At 39.7% G+C, this 18,049-nt stretch overlaps 1 protein-coding gene across 1 annotated transcript in view; it reads left to right on the top strand.

The window, feature by feature from the left end:
- Positions 1-18,049, top strand: part of CNTNAP5 (contactin associated protein family member 5) — an 847,743-nt gene that overhangs the window by 170,756 nt on the left and 658,938 nt on the right. Inside the window, exon 2 of the mRNA XM_047722671.1 lies at positions 1,492-1,596. Coding sequence (XP_047578627.1) covers positions 1,492-1,596 — 105 coding nt within the window. The remainder of the gene's footprint in view (positions 1-1,491; positions 1,597-18,049) is intronic.

Here is an 18,049-nt window from a genome sequence, read left to right on the forward strand (position 1 = left end):
GTGCGTATGCACCTCCCTGCACCTGCATCTTACGCCTGGAATAAAGCAGCCCTGAGTTCTGCTTTCTATTTGCAGAATGACCATAACTGCAGAGGTGTCCTTGCTGTGATTTTTATGTCATTCCTCCTTAGTGAAGATCTGGCTCTGTTTTGTGTTTGTCAAGTACCTCAAAATATTTTTCAAACATTTGTGTTTGGGGAAAAACTCAAAATACATTTTGCCAGTTGATTTTTTTTTTTAACACATTTAACCAACAAAAATTTAATCCTTATGTTTCTCATTAATTTTCCTGGAGTTAGATGAAATAGTCCTCTCTAAGAATTTTCTAGATAAACAAACACTCCTATCCAATGTACATTAAAAAAAAAAAGACTCGCTTTTTTTGAGAACCTTTAATACACAAAGTTTGCCTTCAAATTAAATGACATAAAGTAATGTTTGCATGAGTATGTCTAGATTCAATGGCATGATTTTGCAATGTTCTGAAAAGCCAATTGTGTACAGAATGGGAAAATAGGAAAAACATGTTGGTACTGTTGTGTGAACTAATTCTGTCCTTTCTCCCTCCCTCCCTTCCTTCTTTCCTTTCTCCCATGACCATCCATTTCTTTCAACAAACCTTTATTGAAGGCTTACTATGTATCAGATTATTTTCTTAAGTCCCACAAAGTGTGTGCCATTTAGTGTAAGATGCAAACAAATAAATGATTACAGAACATTTGTATGACCAGTTTGCTCTGTGGAGAACAGGGTCCTCTGCATGAGATTGCATGGTCAATCTGGAATAGCAGGTCTGTGTTGCCAAGATCACATCTCCCCATGGCCCCACCCTGTTCCACATTTGGACAGCATCAAAGAAAATTTAGAAAGCCTATCTGTCGCATTAGGGTAGGCTGGAAGGGCTGCTTCTGAAGTAAATATCAGATTCAAGATTGTACGAGATTGGGGGCTCTTCTCCTTCACTTTGTGGGATAGAAAGAATTATTAGAATTAGTCTTTCATTTTCCAAACATTTTCCCACAACTGGGAGTGAGACATTCTAAATCATTCTATCCATCTAGATACATCTATGGCAGGACTCCTTAGGGACTGAAGATGTGAGAGCAAGTAAACAATTTTATCTTCCCTTCAGTAGTCTCCTTCCTTCTAAAATAAGCTCAATAGCCATAACTTGAGGCTTTGTTCAAGTGGTTGATTAAAGGAGCAGATGATAGACAAATCAGTGAGATTTCTGGCCACACCATTTTCTGGTGTTGTGACCTTGGACAAACTTCTTAACATCTCTGAAAGTCAATGTCTCCAACTGTGAAAGAAATGTTTACCTGTCTTTCAGGACTGTGAGGAGTCAATGAAATAGCACATGGAAATGAGTCATACTGGCCTTGTTCAGAGCAGTAGTTAGTAAATGATAATGGGTAATGCCATCATTCCTCTCTTTAGGGGCTATATCTTGCTAATGGAATTTGCTTTCTTTCTTTCTTATCTTTATAGACAACTGTGATGACCCATTAGCATCCCTGCTCTCTCCAATGGCTTTTTCCAGTTCTTCAGACCTCACGGGTACTCACAGCCCAGCTCAACTCAACCGAAGAGTTGGTGAGTAAGGTGACTGAAACTCTAAAGGCAAGTGCTGAATAAGCACAATGTGGGGAAATGGAAGAAAGAGAGCAGTTTCCTTCACTGGGATCATGTCCAAGAGCACTTTCAGAAGAAGAACGGGAAGAGAGGGTTAAGATGGAATTAAACCCTGTTTCCCTGTGCATAATAGATATCAAACTATGCCAATTCTATCTCCCCAACCCACACTATTCTTGATTATTATGAGAGGCCTTGGTGAAATTAAGGGTTTTTTTTTAATTGCTTTCTTTTTATATTTCATATATCTAACATAAATAGCTACCAAAATATATTATCACTGAAGCATGTTTATAATAAACATGAGTTAAATCTACCGATATAGTCCCTTCAATAACTTCAAATTTTACAATAAAATGAATGTCACTAATTTTAAAAATATGTAGTACTACTAAATAAAAGTAAGAAAATGCAAATAACTTGCAAGCTTACCAGCTAGAGATAACTGTGGTTAAATGTTGGGTGTGTATCTTTATCATGTATGATGGAAGTAATAGCAGGAAACACTTAACTGATCTCTAAGGCAAAATGTCTTTAACATAATGTTGGGTATCTAGATAGATATATTTTAGTCAGATTTGGTTAATTTTTATGATATATATTCATTTAAGTATATATATACATATATATAGCACTATGTAATTGATTTTTTAATTTTTAAAGATTATTAAAATTTATTTTTTTACTTTTTAAAGATTATTAACATCTTGATAATATTTATGTTTTTATCTCACTAGAGAACATTATAAACTCTTTCTCAAGTTGAGAAAAAATGTACATGCAACTTCAAGAGGTATTCTGATCTGTTAGAGTTCATGTAATTATTCCTAATTATATCTTCTCATTGATAATATGAGGCACATCATATTAGTAAAATTTCAAATATTGTCCCATATTTGCTTTCTGGAATAAGTTATAATTGGTGATTGTGTTATAGATATAATATGCAGAATGATTTAACTTGTCAAATTTTATTGTTTTAACCTGTTGACATTTTAATTTATAATTTTGAATTTTCATTATTCATAAGAATGATTTGTAATTTTTGTTTGTATATTTGGTATCTCTTTAGTACTATATTTTACAGGTATTTTGTTATAATGGGATCAGTAATTTAAGTTAGCAAGTTATATGGTCTTGTTAAGAAAGGAGTTTAAGCGGACGCCTGGGTGACTCAGGTAGTTAAGCCTCTGCCTTTGGCTCCAGTCATGATCTCAGAGTCCTTGGATCGAGCCCCACATCAGGCTCTCTGCTCGGTCGGGAGCCTGCTTCCCCCCATCTCTCTGCTTGCCTCTCTGCCTATTTGTGATCTCTCTCTCTTTCTCGCTCTGTCAAATAAATAAATAAATAATCTTCAAAAATTAAAAAAAGAAGGAGGGAGTTTAAGAATGCTATAAGAGACTCTTAACTAAAAAAACAAATCGAGGGTTCCTGGAGTGGAGGTGGGTGTGGATGGGGTAACTGGATGAGGGACATTAAGAAGGGCATGTAATGTAAGGTGTTATATGCAACTGCTGAATCACTAAATTCTACCCCTAAAACTGATAATACACTACATGTTAATTAAATTGAATTTAAATTAAAAAAGTAAATAAATTTTAAAACAGAATTCCATTCTATTTTTTTTTTAAGATTTTATTTATTTGACAGAGAGAGATCACAAGTAGAAGGGCAGAGAGAGAGAGAAGCAGGCTCCCTATTGAGCAGAGAGCCCAATGTGGGGCTTGATCCCAGGACCCTGAGATCATGACATGAGCTGAAAATAGAGGCTCAATCCACTGAGCCACTCGGGTTCCCCAAGAATGCTATTCTAAAGGAAAAAAGAATAAATAATCAATGACCCAGCAGGAAAGTATTAATAACAATTGTGTACTAATAAGAATTTCATAAAGCATTTCACCTATATTAAGGTATTTTTTCTTCAGAAAGATACTGTAAGATAAGTAGTAGTACCTTTTAATTTCAGATAGGGTTCCTGAGGCTCAGAAAAGTTGTATAACTTGCTTAAAATCACACAGTTACAAAGGGGAGATGCTTTGATTCAAATTCAAGTCATTCGAAACATAGGTTTAGCTCCTGATCACCCCATGAGCTAATTGGTTCACTAACAAAGGTTTAAAAGGGCTATATTAGTGCAATTGCCTGGTCATAGGGTAGGTCTATTTTTAATTTTTTGAGGAATCTCCACACTGTTTTCCAAAGTGGCTGCACTATACCAACTTGCATTCCCACCAACAGTGTAAGAGGGTTTCTCCACATCCTCTCCAACGTTTATTGTTTCCTGCCTTGTTAATCTTTGCCATTCTAACTGGTGTAAGGTGGCATCTCAATGTGGTTTTGATCTGAATTTCCCTGGTGGCTAATTATGATGAACTGGAGGAGAGTATGCGGAGTGAAATATGTCAAGCAGAGAGAATTAATTAGCATATGATTTCACTTGTGGAACATGAGGAATAACATGGAGGACATGAGGAGAAGGAAAGGAAAAGTGAATTGGGGGAAATCGGAGGGGGAGATGAACCATAAGAGACCATGGACTCTGAGAAAACAAACTGAGGGTTTTCAAGGAGAGGGATTGAGGGATGGGTGAGCCTGGTAGTGGGTATTAAGGAGGGTATGTATTGCATGGAGCACTGGGTGTTGTACATAAATGATGAATCTTGGAACACTACATCAAAAACTAATGAGGTATTTTATGGTACTAACATAACACAATAAAAAAAAATTGTAAAAAAATAATATTAGAGGGGCACCTGGATGGCTCAGTGGGTTAAAGCCTCTGCCTTCGGTTCAGGTCATGATCCCAGGGTCCTGGGATCGAGCCCCGCATCAGACTTTCTGCTTAGCGGGGAGCCTGCTCCCTCCTCTCTCTCTGCCTGCCTCTCTGCCTACTTGTGATCTCTGTCTGTCAAATAAATAAATAATTTTTTTTAAAAAAGGAACTTATTTCGTTAAAAAATATATATATTAGAAGGAGACTTGTAAACAAATTATCCAGAGTTCGAATGCTGCCTACGGCATTTACTTACAAGCTCTGTGATCACCTTCCAGTCACCTCTCTGCACTTGACCTTAGTTCTTTTTCTGTAAAGTGGAACAGTAAAGCCTGCCTTGACACATTGTATGCAGATTGAGGAAGACTTTCACATTCAAAAGACACTTCTCCCTGAAAGGTAGAGAGCTGGACCGGAGCATGGAGGTCTACTTGCCAGTTCAGGCAGAAACACAGCTTGGAAGATTTTAGTATGTGTTTCCGATGGGACATCCAGGGCCAGAGTTTGTCCCAATCCCATCCAACTCTACAGTAGCAAAAAGTCATTATTAGTAGCACCTGGGCAGTTTCTGGGGAAGCAGTGAGTCTGATCATAGGCCAGCTTGTCCCCTAGTGGACAGATACTGACAGAGTGCAGTTGTCTCTTCTCCAATTTATTATAATTATCCTGCTCACTAGAGAATCTGTGTGCCTGAGACCAAGAACAGCATGAGTGTGTATAGAGAGGATGTTGCTCTCTCTTTCTTCTCTCAACTAGAGTTTACATCAGCACGGCCATGCAGGAGATTCAGTCTCAGAAAGTTGAGACACATTGGCCTAGAAGTCATCCTCTAGCACAACTGCCAGGGCTGGCAACCTCCCCTTCATTCCCTGGGTCCAACCGTTGCCCTCAGGGGGAATTTAACACAGCCTCGAGGAGAGGTTCAATCACTGGTTCTCATACATGAGCTACACATTTGAATCACCTGGATAGGTTTATAAGTAACACTGCCTGAGCTCGTACCTCAGATGTTCTGAATTAATTGTCAGAAATGGGGCCCAAAGGTAGATACTGATGAAGTAAATAAACACAAGATTTCCAGTTGATTCTAAAATACAACAAGAGTTCCAAACTGATAAGTTGAATGAATTTACAAAGAACAAAATTTTTCTATTAATATTTATTGAGCACCTACTATGTACTAGGCACTCTGTTAGAACTGTAGCACATAGTGGTAAAAACAGGAACAAATCCTATTCATAAAGAGTTTACACGGATAATGTAAATTAGCATATAAGTAATTAATAGCTACCATTTTTGTTAGTGATAGTATTGATGTCATTATCTTTATATATAACATAAATAATGTGCATGCATATATATATAAAAAATAGGATAGAGAGCCAATATAGATGCATATAGTTATACACACACACACACACACACACACACACACATACACACCAAGTCAAATATAGAGAAAGAGGTGAATATATGCAGGGTTGGAGATACATGCACACACACACACACATACACAGAACCCCATATATTAGGATATATATATTCATATATGCATATACACACATATAGTAATATGTATGTGTACATATGCATACACATATACTACTTATACAGAATATATAAATATATAGCATGCATTATAATAAAACATAAGTTATGTTAATATTATTAAGAATAGATTGTTGTCATGAATTTTCTAAATATTGAGGAAGCTAATTTTTATTTAGTTTGGAAATGTTAGTATGGTAATGACTTTTTTCTCCTGTAAAAACAGACTTACATGCTGTCTGTCCACTGAAAAAGCCTAGAAGTATTATATATCTTTATTTAATGAACACTCTTTTCTTCATGTCTTTCTTTAAAACTTGTCTTTTATTTTAAAAGAAGAAAAACATTAAATATGCCCAGAAATGCAAACTGTTCTGTATGGTTTGAAACCTAGGATACATTCAGATATACTGGAGATTTCAAAGAACATCTTGGTTTTAATTTGAATTCTCCATATATGTTTTATTAATTAATTCATTCATTCATTCATTTTTAAAAGATTTTATTTATTTGAAAGAGAGAGAGAGCATGAGGGGTGGGAGTAGGCAAAGAGAGGAAGAAGCAGGCTCCCTGCTGAGCAGAGAGCCCGAAACAGGGCTTGATCCCAGGATGCCAAGATCATGGCCTGAGTCAAAGGCAGACGCTTAACTGACTGAGGCACCCAAATGCCCCAATTGCTGGATATTTTTTTTCTTAACATACTCCAGTCATTCATTTGCTTATTCATTCATTCATTCACTTATCACCGTATTTCATGAATTCCTTCTACTCTGCCTCTTTCAGATTTCTATACGTTTATAAAGAATCTTCCCAGTAGGCCACCCAAGATGAAATCCAGGTTGTAAAAATCTTGACTTCCATGAAGCTATGTCTCTCTCATATGGAGTGTGCTCAACAACGTTCTCACAGCTATTCACTGTTGAGCTATTTCCCAAAGAGCAACTTAGACAAGTCCTGAGCACCATTTAAAACTGCCGACTCCAGGCAACCACATACAACTTTGGCATACACTGAACATAGTAATGAGGACCACTTTACCTCTCATGTGTGCTCAGAACTTAAGCACGCACATCTCTGACCTATACACAGGGGGAAATGTGGCCCTGCTGTTAAGTTTGTCATGTCGGAAGCAGGGATCCATTCAAAAGTTCAAAAGAAGACTATAGGAAAGTGTGCTGATGAGTACTCTCAGACCCTGAGTGAAGCAGATGTCATGAGTTCTGTCAGTGACAAAGGAATCTTTCTGAGAAAAAACATGCCCTTGGAAACAACCTTTGCCCTGAGGTACTGCGGTGGAAGCCAAAATCTGGGCAACCCACCAAACTGGGAGGGAGACTGGGTGGTGAGCGCCTGCTGCAATAGTGTTGACACCACTCTCTCGTCTAGGGAAGCCAAATAGAGCTTTTGTTCTCTTCCTCCACACATCCTTCAGCCCTCTCTCATTCATACACAAAGAAAGAAAAAAAAAGAGAGAGAGAGAACTAATTGCTTAAGAAAAACTGACAAAATATATTAAGCAGGAGGTCAGATCACTATTAAGTTACCAAGTCAAGCTATACAATTGTGGCTTAGGAGGCATCTAACTTTGTCCAGTGTGATTTGTTTTGTGGCAAGAAAGCTTTTGATCTGGGCTTTAAAGTCAGCTAGGCTTGGAGAAGCCCTTGCTGTCAGCAGAAAGTGCAGTGCTGGGTGCACGGCGGGAAGCTGCTCAGCTGTGGCTTCGACCTGATCCAGAGTGAGAAGGTTTTAAGTTACTTTACAAGATTAAAAGGCAAATAAGAACAGACATCTCTGGCCCCGTGAGAGGAGGGGTTCATATTTTTCTTTCCCTATCGCTCTTCCCCTCATACACAGTTTTGTGAACAATTACCTTTACCATTTATTCCTTGAAATTTTAATCTCTCTTCCTCACTTGATATATTTTTGAGATGCTTGCCTGTGTAAGTTGAGATGGTATGTTTCTAGCATGACAATTTTGTTGCCATGGAGAATCTGATTTTTTTTTATGTCAAGGCCTTTTTAACTTCCTGGGCTCGTGGACCAGTGAAGAGGCTCAAAACCCTTGCCCCCATTTAGCACAGATTCCATGCACACTTTTTATTTTCTCCTTGGACAACACTGGTTGCAAAAACCTAAAGACCCCTGAAGGTCTTTGGAAGTTGGTTTTCAGTCTGGTGTCACTGGTCCTTCTATAAGGAGAAATGGATTCAGAGCAATTCAGGCATCAGGATTCTCACAATTACAGTGATATTGGCTATCTGGGGACTTGTTCCAGATAGCTAGGTGACAGTCCTGAGGATCCAGTTTCACAGGCAGCATCATGATGCCTGCTTGCAAACGACAGCACCAGTCTCCCACCTGAATTGTTCGAGTCAGACGTGATACGGATATCATCTAATCTGTTTAAAAAGACAGTGAGATGGGCAGAACTCTGTCGCTGCATTTCTTCTCCTCCACTTGAAGGGTTCTTCCCTTCTTTTCAGTGTTCCATTTTTTTTTTTTTAATCCTGCTCTCACTGCCCTCACCCCCAGCATGACCAGAGTCAAGTTCTGTGCTTTCCTTTGTGACCTTATACTCTCCTCGATATTTGAAGTAAGTGTGGACTCTGTGGATCCTGGGGCATCACCTGGGAGCTTGTTAGAAATGCAGAATCTGAGCCTCTGCCCCCAAACATCTGATCAGAACCTGTGCTTTAGCCAGAGTTGCATTTACACAGACTTCTGATCATATGCCTCTTCAATTCTTAAACTCCATGCCTCTTTCAGCTCAGGATCTCAGAGGTGGGTGCTGGGGGATGGGAGGAAATCAAAGTTATCCAAGTTATTATGAAAAAGAAACCATGCTCGAAACCAAGAAGTAGAAACTTAAGCTCTATTTGTGTTGTCATATTGGTACTCTAACACAGTTGGTATCATGCACATTTTTAAGAATGAGGAAATAGACTCAGAGAGGTTAAGTCACTGATTTTTAGGATAGGCAGCTAATTAGCATAACATTCACCCCTTTCAGGTCATTTTGGCATTTCAGGTAGTATTGCCAGTATTTTAACCACAAAGACTGGATTTTCAGGCATCAAGAGAGAAAGAGAGATATGGACACCTGTGCCTCCTCCATGCCCCTGAAATCACACTATGGCCTAATAGATCTGTGGGCAAAATTAACCTTGACCTAGATATTTAAACAATGCCCTAGGCCTCTTCTCTGACTAAGACAGCAGTAGATCATTGAGAGATACAGAATAGATATTTCTGGTATTTAACAGGAGCCTCGGGACCCTGTTTCAATGCAGACAAATCGAATGTGATGACCCTCTCTCTATTCAGCCAGGATAACTGCAAAACACAATGATTTTAAGAGAGGAAGAACCATGAACACTTTTGCTCCCTAATAATACAATTCTTAAGAGCTTCTAAACATCAACATTCAGCAAATTGAGAGTGATAGATAAACCCATGTAATTGATGCTTTACTTTTGCTTCTGATGGCCAGTCACTTCCTTTGAAATGCCAAGCTGAGATTATTTCTAAGTAGCACTCTGTAAAATGCTAGCTCAAGCAATCACCGATCTGATACCACTAATACTTTGCAAAGAGACAAGGTCTTCAGTTTGCCAGTTCACTGAATTTAACTTGAAGCATTGTAACTTAAAAATACAGTAATGCAACTAAGAGCGGGGTAATTAATGACATGCATTTGTCTAGTGATGACAGTTTACCACTGTATTTGCAATGAAGGTCACACACAGATGGAAATAAGTTCTATTTGAATAGCATATTGTATAGTGGATACTTTTGCTTTGTTTAACCTGGAATAGTTAGAGTCCACTCAATTCCTTTGTTTAAAATCTATCTAGAAACTTTTCACTTAAGACATTGTGGAAATGGGATGCCTGGGTGGCTCAGTTGACCTGCTTTGGCTCAGGTCATGATCCCAGGGTCCTGGGATCAAGTCTTGCATCAGGCTTCTTGCTCAGCAAGGAGCCTGCTTCTCCCTCTGCCTGCCCCTCCTCCTGGTTGTGCTTTTACTCTCTCTCTCCCTCTTTCTGACAAATTAATAAATAAAATCTTTAAAAAAAAAAGACATTGTCTAAATGCCATTAAAAAGATGAGCTAAGGGTTATTGAATCCACCATATGGAGTGAAAATGGTAACATATAACCAACCTCAAGAAACCAGAAAACAAGAGTAAATATAAACAAACAGTTTATCTTTCTCCAGGATTCCTGTTTAGATGCTCCATATTCTGTGGTGGTGACTTTCCTGGGGCCCCTTTTGAGAGTCTCAAACTACACTTCTCTTAGAATTGTCTATGCAATCACTTACTTGTATCTGGACTTTATTTTGCTAATCAATGTACATGTTTGATAAAAGTTCAGATTTTATAAGAGAATCCATGTCATTTGTTTGCTAAGGACTTGCTTCTAATCAATCCCTTCCACAAAATATTCAGAGCAATCGGTATTCTCCCTGAGATATCTCTGTTAGGGTAAATTTGTGTGCAAGTAATGGAAAACAGAAAAACTCACTAGCTTAGAAGAAAAACCTCAGTAATGTGAAAAAATATTAAGTAATCGAAGTTAGGTGCATGGAGATTGAGAGTTGTCCGTACTTTTGTTTCTTGAACAGCACAGTAGTTGCAAGGGTGTTCACCTTGGAGTAGTTTGTTAAGCTAAATATTGGGTTTATGAGGTTTTTCTGTATCTGTGTTTTATTCTACTTAAAAAAAAAAAAAGAAAAGGAATACATATTACCCTACATCAAAGGAAATCCTCAATGAGCACCAGGCTCCAGGGCTGGTGGATTCAGTTCAGCAATGCCATCCTCACAGCCCACATCCTTCTCCAGATAATAATACGCCCACCCCCATCTCAGCCAGATTCAACAACATTCTGGGAAACAGAAAGCATGGAGTCCTAATGCTTGCTTTTAAGCCATCAAATTCAATTCTTCAGAACAGCGGCATGCTGAATATCACCTCAGAACTTGTTAACAAAAATGTAGATTGTCTGGACTTAACCCAGACCTGCTAGACCAGGAACTCTGGCAGTGGGACCTAAGAACCTCTGTTTTTCCAAGCCCCTCGACTGGTTCTTATATACTCAGGTTTGAGAACCATGGAGTAGAGCTGTAGAGTAGAGACACTTCCAGGTCCAAGTCTGCCCAACCACTCAGCTTTCACATCACCAGCAGTTTTTCTCTGTCCATTTAGCTATAATCTGATCATATGTCCACTCCTTGACCCAATCACTCTCAAGGGTGGTGGAATTACCTTCACTGGGTTTAGACTAATAATCTGATAGGGAGTAAGAGAATAATTAATGAGGTTTTTTCTCTCTCCTCTGTGTGTGTGTGTGTGTCTATCTTGACCTGTATCTCCACGATTTTGGAGGGTTACACAGCACGTATTCCAGCCAAAGGAGTAATTTCCTAATGGGTTGAACTGATGCCATAATTAGTTTTTGGAACCCAAAATGAAGCTTTTGAAGTAACAATTAAATACACTTGTATTTAACCATTTGGGGGCTTATGTCATAAAATGTATAAGTAGACAAATATTATCTTGATCCTTGATTCTTGCTAGAGTGGACACTGAACTATATTATTTTTATAGAAGTAGAGAAATTACTTGCCCAAAGTCACGAAGTCAAAAGTAACTCTTTTAACTCAAGCACCAGACTTAGACTGGGCACTGTCTTTCAAACAAAACTGCCCCAGGAAGCCAAGATAAATGTAATATGTGAACTGTGCAAAAAGTATGCTGTTCATGGAGAGAGAAATTTTAAGTGGTAATGCCAACAATATGAGATTTGCAGGTTTAAATGACTTTCAATTCCACAGCTCTGTTTTCCCTTCAAAAATCTTGGGAGTGTCACTTTTTTCTCTATATGCCTAAAAATAGGAAGAGTGTCTTCTCTTGCTCCTCAATCTTTTATATTGCTTTGCTCATGGATGGAATTCAGTAATTATATATCCATTAAATGAGGAATAAATAATCCACTAAAAGCACCCCCAGGCCTGAGTACCGATGCGTAGAGTTAAATTGTATTGATCTGACAAATTAAATAGAACTCAGCTTCTACCAGTTTATAAGAGAAATTCTAGAGCAGTACTAGCCAATAGAAAGTTCTGCAAGGATGGAATATTCTTTAGCTGTGCTATCTAAAAAGGTAGCCACTAGCTTATGGAAATGTGGCTAAGGCTACTTCAGAACCCAAAGGTTAAGACAAGCTAATTCAAATTTAAAGAGCTACATGTGGTTAGTATCTACCACATTGAACAGCATAGTTCTGCAGTCTTTTCACATTTTATATACATGACCTTCTCACCTGAGTGTTTTTATGTGTATGTGAATCAATCCTTGGCCTGCAAGGGGCATAAATGTGAGATATCCTCCTTGGGACTGACCTCCAAAATTTCCAAGCCCCAAATGCCTTCCTGCTGATTTCTCTCACTTCCCGTATAACTTCTGAACTGTGAAATGCTCAGCCTGATGTACTTTTTTGATCAATGAGGTCCTTAATGGCTACACTCTTCACAAGGGAAGTACTCACTGTAGGACACCACAGCTATCTGAGTAGTGAGCACCAGAACCCTTCAGAGTAAAACACAGCTCTCTCTGATAAACACAGTCACATAGGTGCGTGTACAAGTGTACACACTATAGCAAGGGCTATTGGAGCCCATATCTCACGGACCTCACCACTTCCAGTACAAGGACATCTTAGAAGCTGGCCTGTCATGGAACTTCTGATTCAAATTATTTGTGGAGGAGTGATTTCTGGAGACAGGTTGTGAGGGATAGGAGAGGGGAAAGCTAGCAAGAAACATGGTCTCAACTGAAGCCTTGCTTCCTTCTAATGTCAGAAGGAGGTTCTGGACCACAGATTGCACCACAAGTATCAGCCATGTCTTGAGACAACTGGATTGACTTTAGGAACTGTGTAGCAGTCCATCACTGGCTGAGATGAGAACCAGGAAGTGGCAGCTTCCTGGGCAAGCACGCTTCTGTTTGGCTAATGGGAAATCTCTGGAGAAGGGAACAGACAGTTCTAGTTGTCAGCCTGCATCCTCAGTTGGGGGATGAATCCATCAGCTAAGGAAGACCACAGAAGAACACTTAGGATACCTTAGGATCTCCCCCCAACATTACCACTTTCAACCCCAACACCTACACCTTCTTTACTCTGCCTGATGTCTCTCTCTCTCCCTGCCGTTATTTTCAAGCAGTATGGGACTCAGTTGTTATATTTATGATTTATGATAACACACTCTGGTAATAGAACCCTAAGTTGCATCCTGCACTGATGGGATTAAGTTCATCCATAGGAAGGCTCACTTGCTGATGTGCCAAGGATTGGCTCTCCTTCCTTCCCTGTCTCAGCTCCATTTGCCTAACCCAACTTCCTGGGGTCATTTTCCAAAGAAACTATTGACACTCCAATCCATGCTTCATAATTGACTTCTGGGGAACCTAGCCAAGTCACACACAGAGAGCCACTGTTGCCCCAACATTACTCTTGAGGCAGCCTCAGTTATGACTGGATCTGAATCGGACCCAGACTCTCCCCTCCCTTTCATGAGTCTCCTCTTACAATCTCCTTTGGTCTTCTCTGCAAATTGGCCTCAATAGGTCCACTTCAGGTTTTTGTTTTGTTTTGTTTTAAGATTTTATTTATTATTTATTTGACAGAGAGAGACAGCAAAAGAGAGTACAAGCAGGGGGAGCAGCAGGCAGAGAGAGAAGCAGGCTCCCCGCTGAGCAGGGAGCCTGATGGGGGGTCAATCCCAGAACCCTGGGATCATGACCTGAGCTAAAGGCAGACACCTAACTACTGAGCCACCCGGGCGCCCCACACATCAGGTTTTCCTACAGGTTTTTTCAGTTTTGAAACCCACAGGGTGTTTGGCCAGGTTCCCACTTTCTTTATCCTCAAAAGGCTCTTCAGTGCCTGAATAAATGCGCAGGTAGAAGTGGGGGAGTCCTGGCCAGGGCTGGCCTGAAACGCCCAGGTCCTACCATACCTGCCCAGCAGAAGGACGATGATGCCAGGCTTCCAGAAAACATCCCACCAGCCTCAGAAATCCCTGCCCAGCTACAGGTCCTGCTATAAATGGATGATAACATTTCTGTACATGGAGGTTTAGGAAGCCCTCCTGAGTGCTTTGTGCAAGTTTGTGAATGTTGTTATCACTCTTACCCATACTGTATAACATTAAATATTTATGGAACAATGTCTCTGCCTTTCTCATTGCCATCTCTAGGTAGTTTTGTCCTTGAAAAATCTTGAACCTTTGCTTATATGGGCATGAAATATTTAATACTTAATACTAATAATTCAAGCTCACCTCCCAGTCATTAGTGACAATGTACCTGTAGCTTTTGAGAGTCTTGTGTAAATCTGGGGGAAGGCACATGCCTAAGAAACCTATTCCCTGCAGGAATTATTTTAGGGCTTTTAAAAGTGGCTATGTGCTTCAAACAGAGTAGGTGTGAAAATGCTGTGTGTATGCGTGTGTATGTGATGATTCTAGTTCCTGTTGGTCTTGTACTAAATGGACTCTTTTTGAATAATAGTTGTAAAAATTTTGCTGAGTAGAGGGCTATATATAATCCATCTTGTGCCCATTTCCAGTGTGTGACACCAATCCACTCTCATTTCCTTTTCTGAGTTAGAAGTGGAAATAAGTGTAGAAGCTGAGGAATTTCTCCATTTTCTACCAGTTATTCTGTTTCATGCTTAGAGCCTCTCTAGCATGTGAAGTAAGGAATAAGCATCATGGTATAAAGGGCTGAGGAGGTTGCTGCTGGGAGTCAGAAGATCTGTTTCTCTTGTCCTAGTTTAAACCTTCTTTAGAATTCTCCATAAGGATCATTTCTAAGTCTGAAGACCCTGGTCCCTGTTGAAACCTCAGGTAGGGATGAAGCATCAGAAGAACTGGGTTGGAGAACAGTCTCTCACCACCATTAGCTGGTTGACCCTCCAAGGCTGCTTTATTCTTTCATAAATGGAAATTAAAAATACATTGCTGATTGCTGTGGGAATCAGGTAAGATATTCAAAACAAAATCTGAAGTGTGAATTATGTTTCTCATGAGAATCGCTATTTTGGAAAAGAAAAAGAAGCAGGAGAAAGGTTTTCTGTCCATCCTGTTTGGAGGCGGTATTGCCAAGTGGTTAAGTTTGCGCTCTGGGTCCTGGTTTTGTGGTTTCAAATCCCCTGTTCTGCCACTTACTAGTTGTGTGATCTTGGAAAAGCTGTCCAACCTTTCTGGCCTCAGTATCACCACCTGTAAAATGGGCATAATGATATCTATCATATAAAGCTACTGTGTCAATGATTGAGTCCATGTGTGCCAAGTACACAGGGGGATTGCTGAGCACTTAGCAAGGACCATATGTCAGCTAATCGTGTGTATGAATGAACACTTCAAGGTCTTGCAGGATAGGTGTGATGAGAAGGAGCAAAAGGGTTAACTGGGAGGGTAAACAAATATTCAAGTAAGAGCTGAGGTGGATATTTCTCAATCCACAGTTTTTCAGATTTCCTTGCCAATTGTTAAGTGTGAGTTTAACTACACATCTGTGTTTGGTGTGGGGACTTGGGCGATAAATGAGACAAGGGTGTTCAGCTTTAGATCCAGAGGCAATTCCAGGTAGTTATTTTTTGTTATTGTTTCTGATCATCAAAAATAGCATGTTGGATTTAAGCTATTTTGGACCACTATATAGCTAATAAAGCAATCCTTAATGGTAAAATATTAGAACTGAAATTGTAGAGGTGGTCTCATCCAGTTTTTCCCAAACCATTCAGCATGCCAGGAACAACACCCTAAAAAATTGGATTCCTAGGTTAGGCCCTGGAATAAGTCATCAAGGAGAAGGCCCAAGAATGTGTACTGTCATCTTCACAACACCTCAAGGTGTTTCTGATGATTGAACCCCTTTGAGAATTTCTCATCCAGTCTAACCTTGGGAGCAGAATAATATCTTGAACCAGGTCTCTTGGCTCTCAGCCCATAATCCCCTTTTCCCACCCTCTTCCTAAAAGTCACCTAAGGCAAATGTAATGTTCAGGGCTTGGGCTGTGCTAAAATATAACGTGAAAATCATTCAGGATCCCATGTTTGAAAACTATTGGAGAGGCATCTTGGTGGCTCAGTGGGTTAAAGCCTCTGCCTTTGGCTCAGGTCATGATCTCAGGGTTCTGGGCTCGAGCCCTGCATCGGGCTCTCTGCTCAGCAGGGAGTCTGCTTCCTCCTCTCTGCCTGCCTCTCTGACTACGTGTGACCTCTCTCTCTCTCTGTCAAATAAATAAGAAAATCTTAAAAAAAAAAAAAGAAAACTATTGGAAAATTCTAGATGATATTAAAATCTAAAGCGAAGTTAGTTTTCCTCTAAAATTAAAATCTTCCCTTAACTTTTTATTAGATTCTCTTACATTCAAACTACAGGGATTGTGGGAATTGTGGCTCATAGTCATTTATACCTCAGCCACATTTACAGGCAGCACTGCCTTAGTTTAGGCCTTTGACACAGGTATCTGTGTGTACATTACACCCCACTTTAGAGAATAATTCAGAAACAGAAAGCTAGCGTGGGCACGGTATGTGTTTAGAGTAGCTGCAAATAGTATCTTAGGCTTCTCTCATCATTTTGAAAACACACTTATTGTTCGGTGCAAGGAACAAAATGTTTGCCATAGCAACCATGGCAACCCTAGATGCCTGGTCTATTAGCTGTAATGCAGGGAACATCTTCAACAGCAGGAAAAGAGTTCTTGGCAATTATCACCCAGACAGTGTCCCTCTGTTCTTTTTTTTTTATTTTCATATATATTTTTTTAATTTTATTTTTTATAAACATATAATATATTTTTATCCCCAGGGGTACAGGTCTGTGAATCTCCAGGTTTACACACTTCACAGCATTCACCATAGCACATACCCTCCCCAATGTCCATAACTCCACCCCCCCTTTCCCAACCCCCCTCCCCTCATCGACCCTCAGTTTGTTTTGTGAGATTAAGAGTCACTTATGGTTTGTCTCCCTCCCAATCCCATCTTGTTACATTTATTCTTCTCCTACCCCCTCAACCCCCCATGTTGCATCTCCTCTCCCTCATATCAGGGAGATCATATGATAGTTGTCTTTCTCTGATTGACTTATTTCGCTAAGCATGATACCCTCTAGTTCCATCCACGTCGTCGCAAATGGCAAGATTTCATTTCTTTTGATGGCTGCATAGTATTCCATTGTGTATATATACCACATCTTCTTTATCCATTCATCTGTTGATGGACATCTAGGTTCTTTCCATAGTTTGGCTATTGTAGACATTGCTGCTATAAACATTCGGGTGCACGTGCCCCTTCAGATCACTACGTTTGTATCTTTAGGGTAAATAACCAGCAGTGCAATTGCTGGGTCATCAGGTAGTTCTATTTTCAACATTTCGAGGAACCTCCATGCTGTTTTCCAGAGTGGTTGCACCAGCTTGCATTCCCACCAACAGTGTAGGAGAGTTCCCCTTTCTCTGCATCCTCGCCAGCATCTGTCATTTCCTGACTTGTTAATTTTAGCCATTCTGACTGGTGTGAGGTGATATCCCATTGTGGTTTTGATTTGTATTTCCCTGATGCCGAGTGATGTGGAGCACTTTTTCATGTGTCTCTTGGCCATCTGGATGTCTTCTTTGCAGAAATGTCTGTTCATGTCCTCTGCCCATTTCTTGATTGGATTATTTGTTCTTTGGGTGTTGAGTTTGCTAAGTTCTTTAGAGATTTTGGACACTAGCCCTCTATCTGATATGTTGTTTGCAAATATCTTCTCCCATTCTGTCAGTTGTCTTTTGGTTTTGTTAACTGTTTCCTTAGCTGTGCAAAAGCTTTTGATCTTGATAATATCCCAATAGTTCATTTTTGCCCTTGCTTCCCTTGCCTTTGGTGATGTTCATAGGAAGATGTTGCTGCGGCTGAGGTCGAAGAGGTTGCTGCCTGTGTCCTCCTCAAGGATTTTGATGCATTCCTTTCTCACATTGAGATCCTTCATCCATTTTGAGTCTATTTTCGTGTGTGGTGTAAGAAAATGATCCA

Source organism: Lutra lutra, chromosome 3 (assembly GCF_902655055.1).
Source record: "Lutra lutra chromosome 3, mLutLut1.2, whole genome shotgun sequence".
Classification (NCBI taxonomy): Eukaryota; Metazoa; Chordata; class Mammalia; order Carnivora; family Mustelidae; genus Lutra; species Lutra lutra.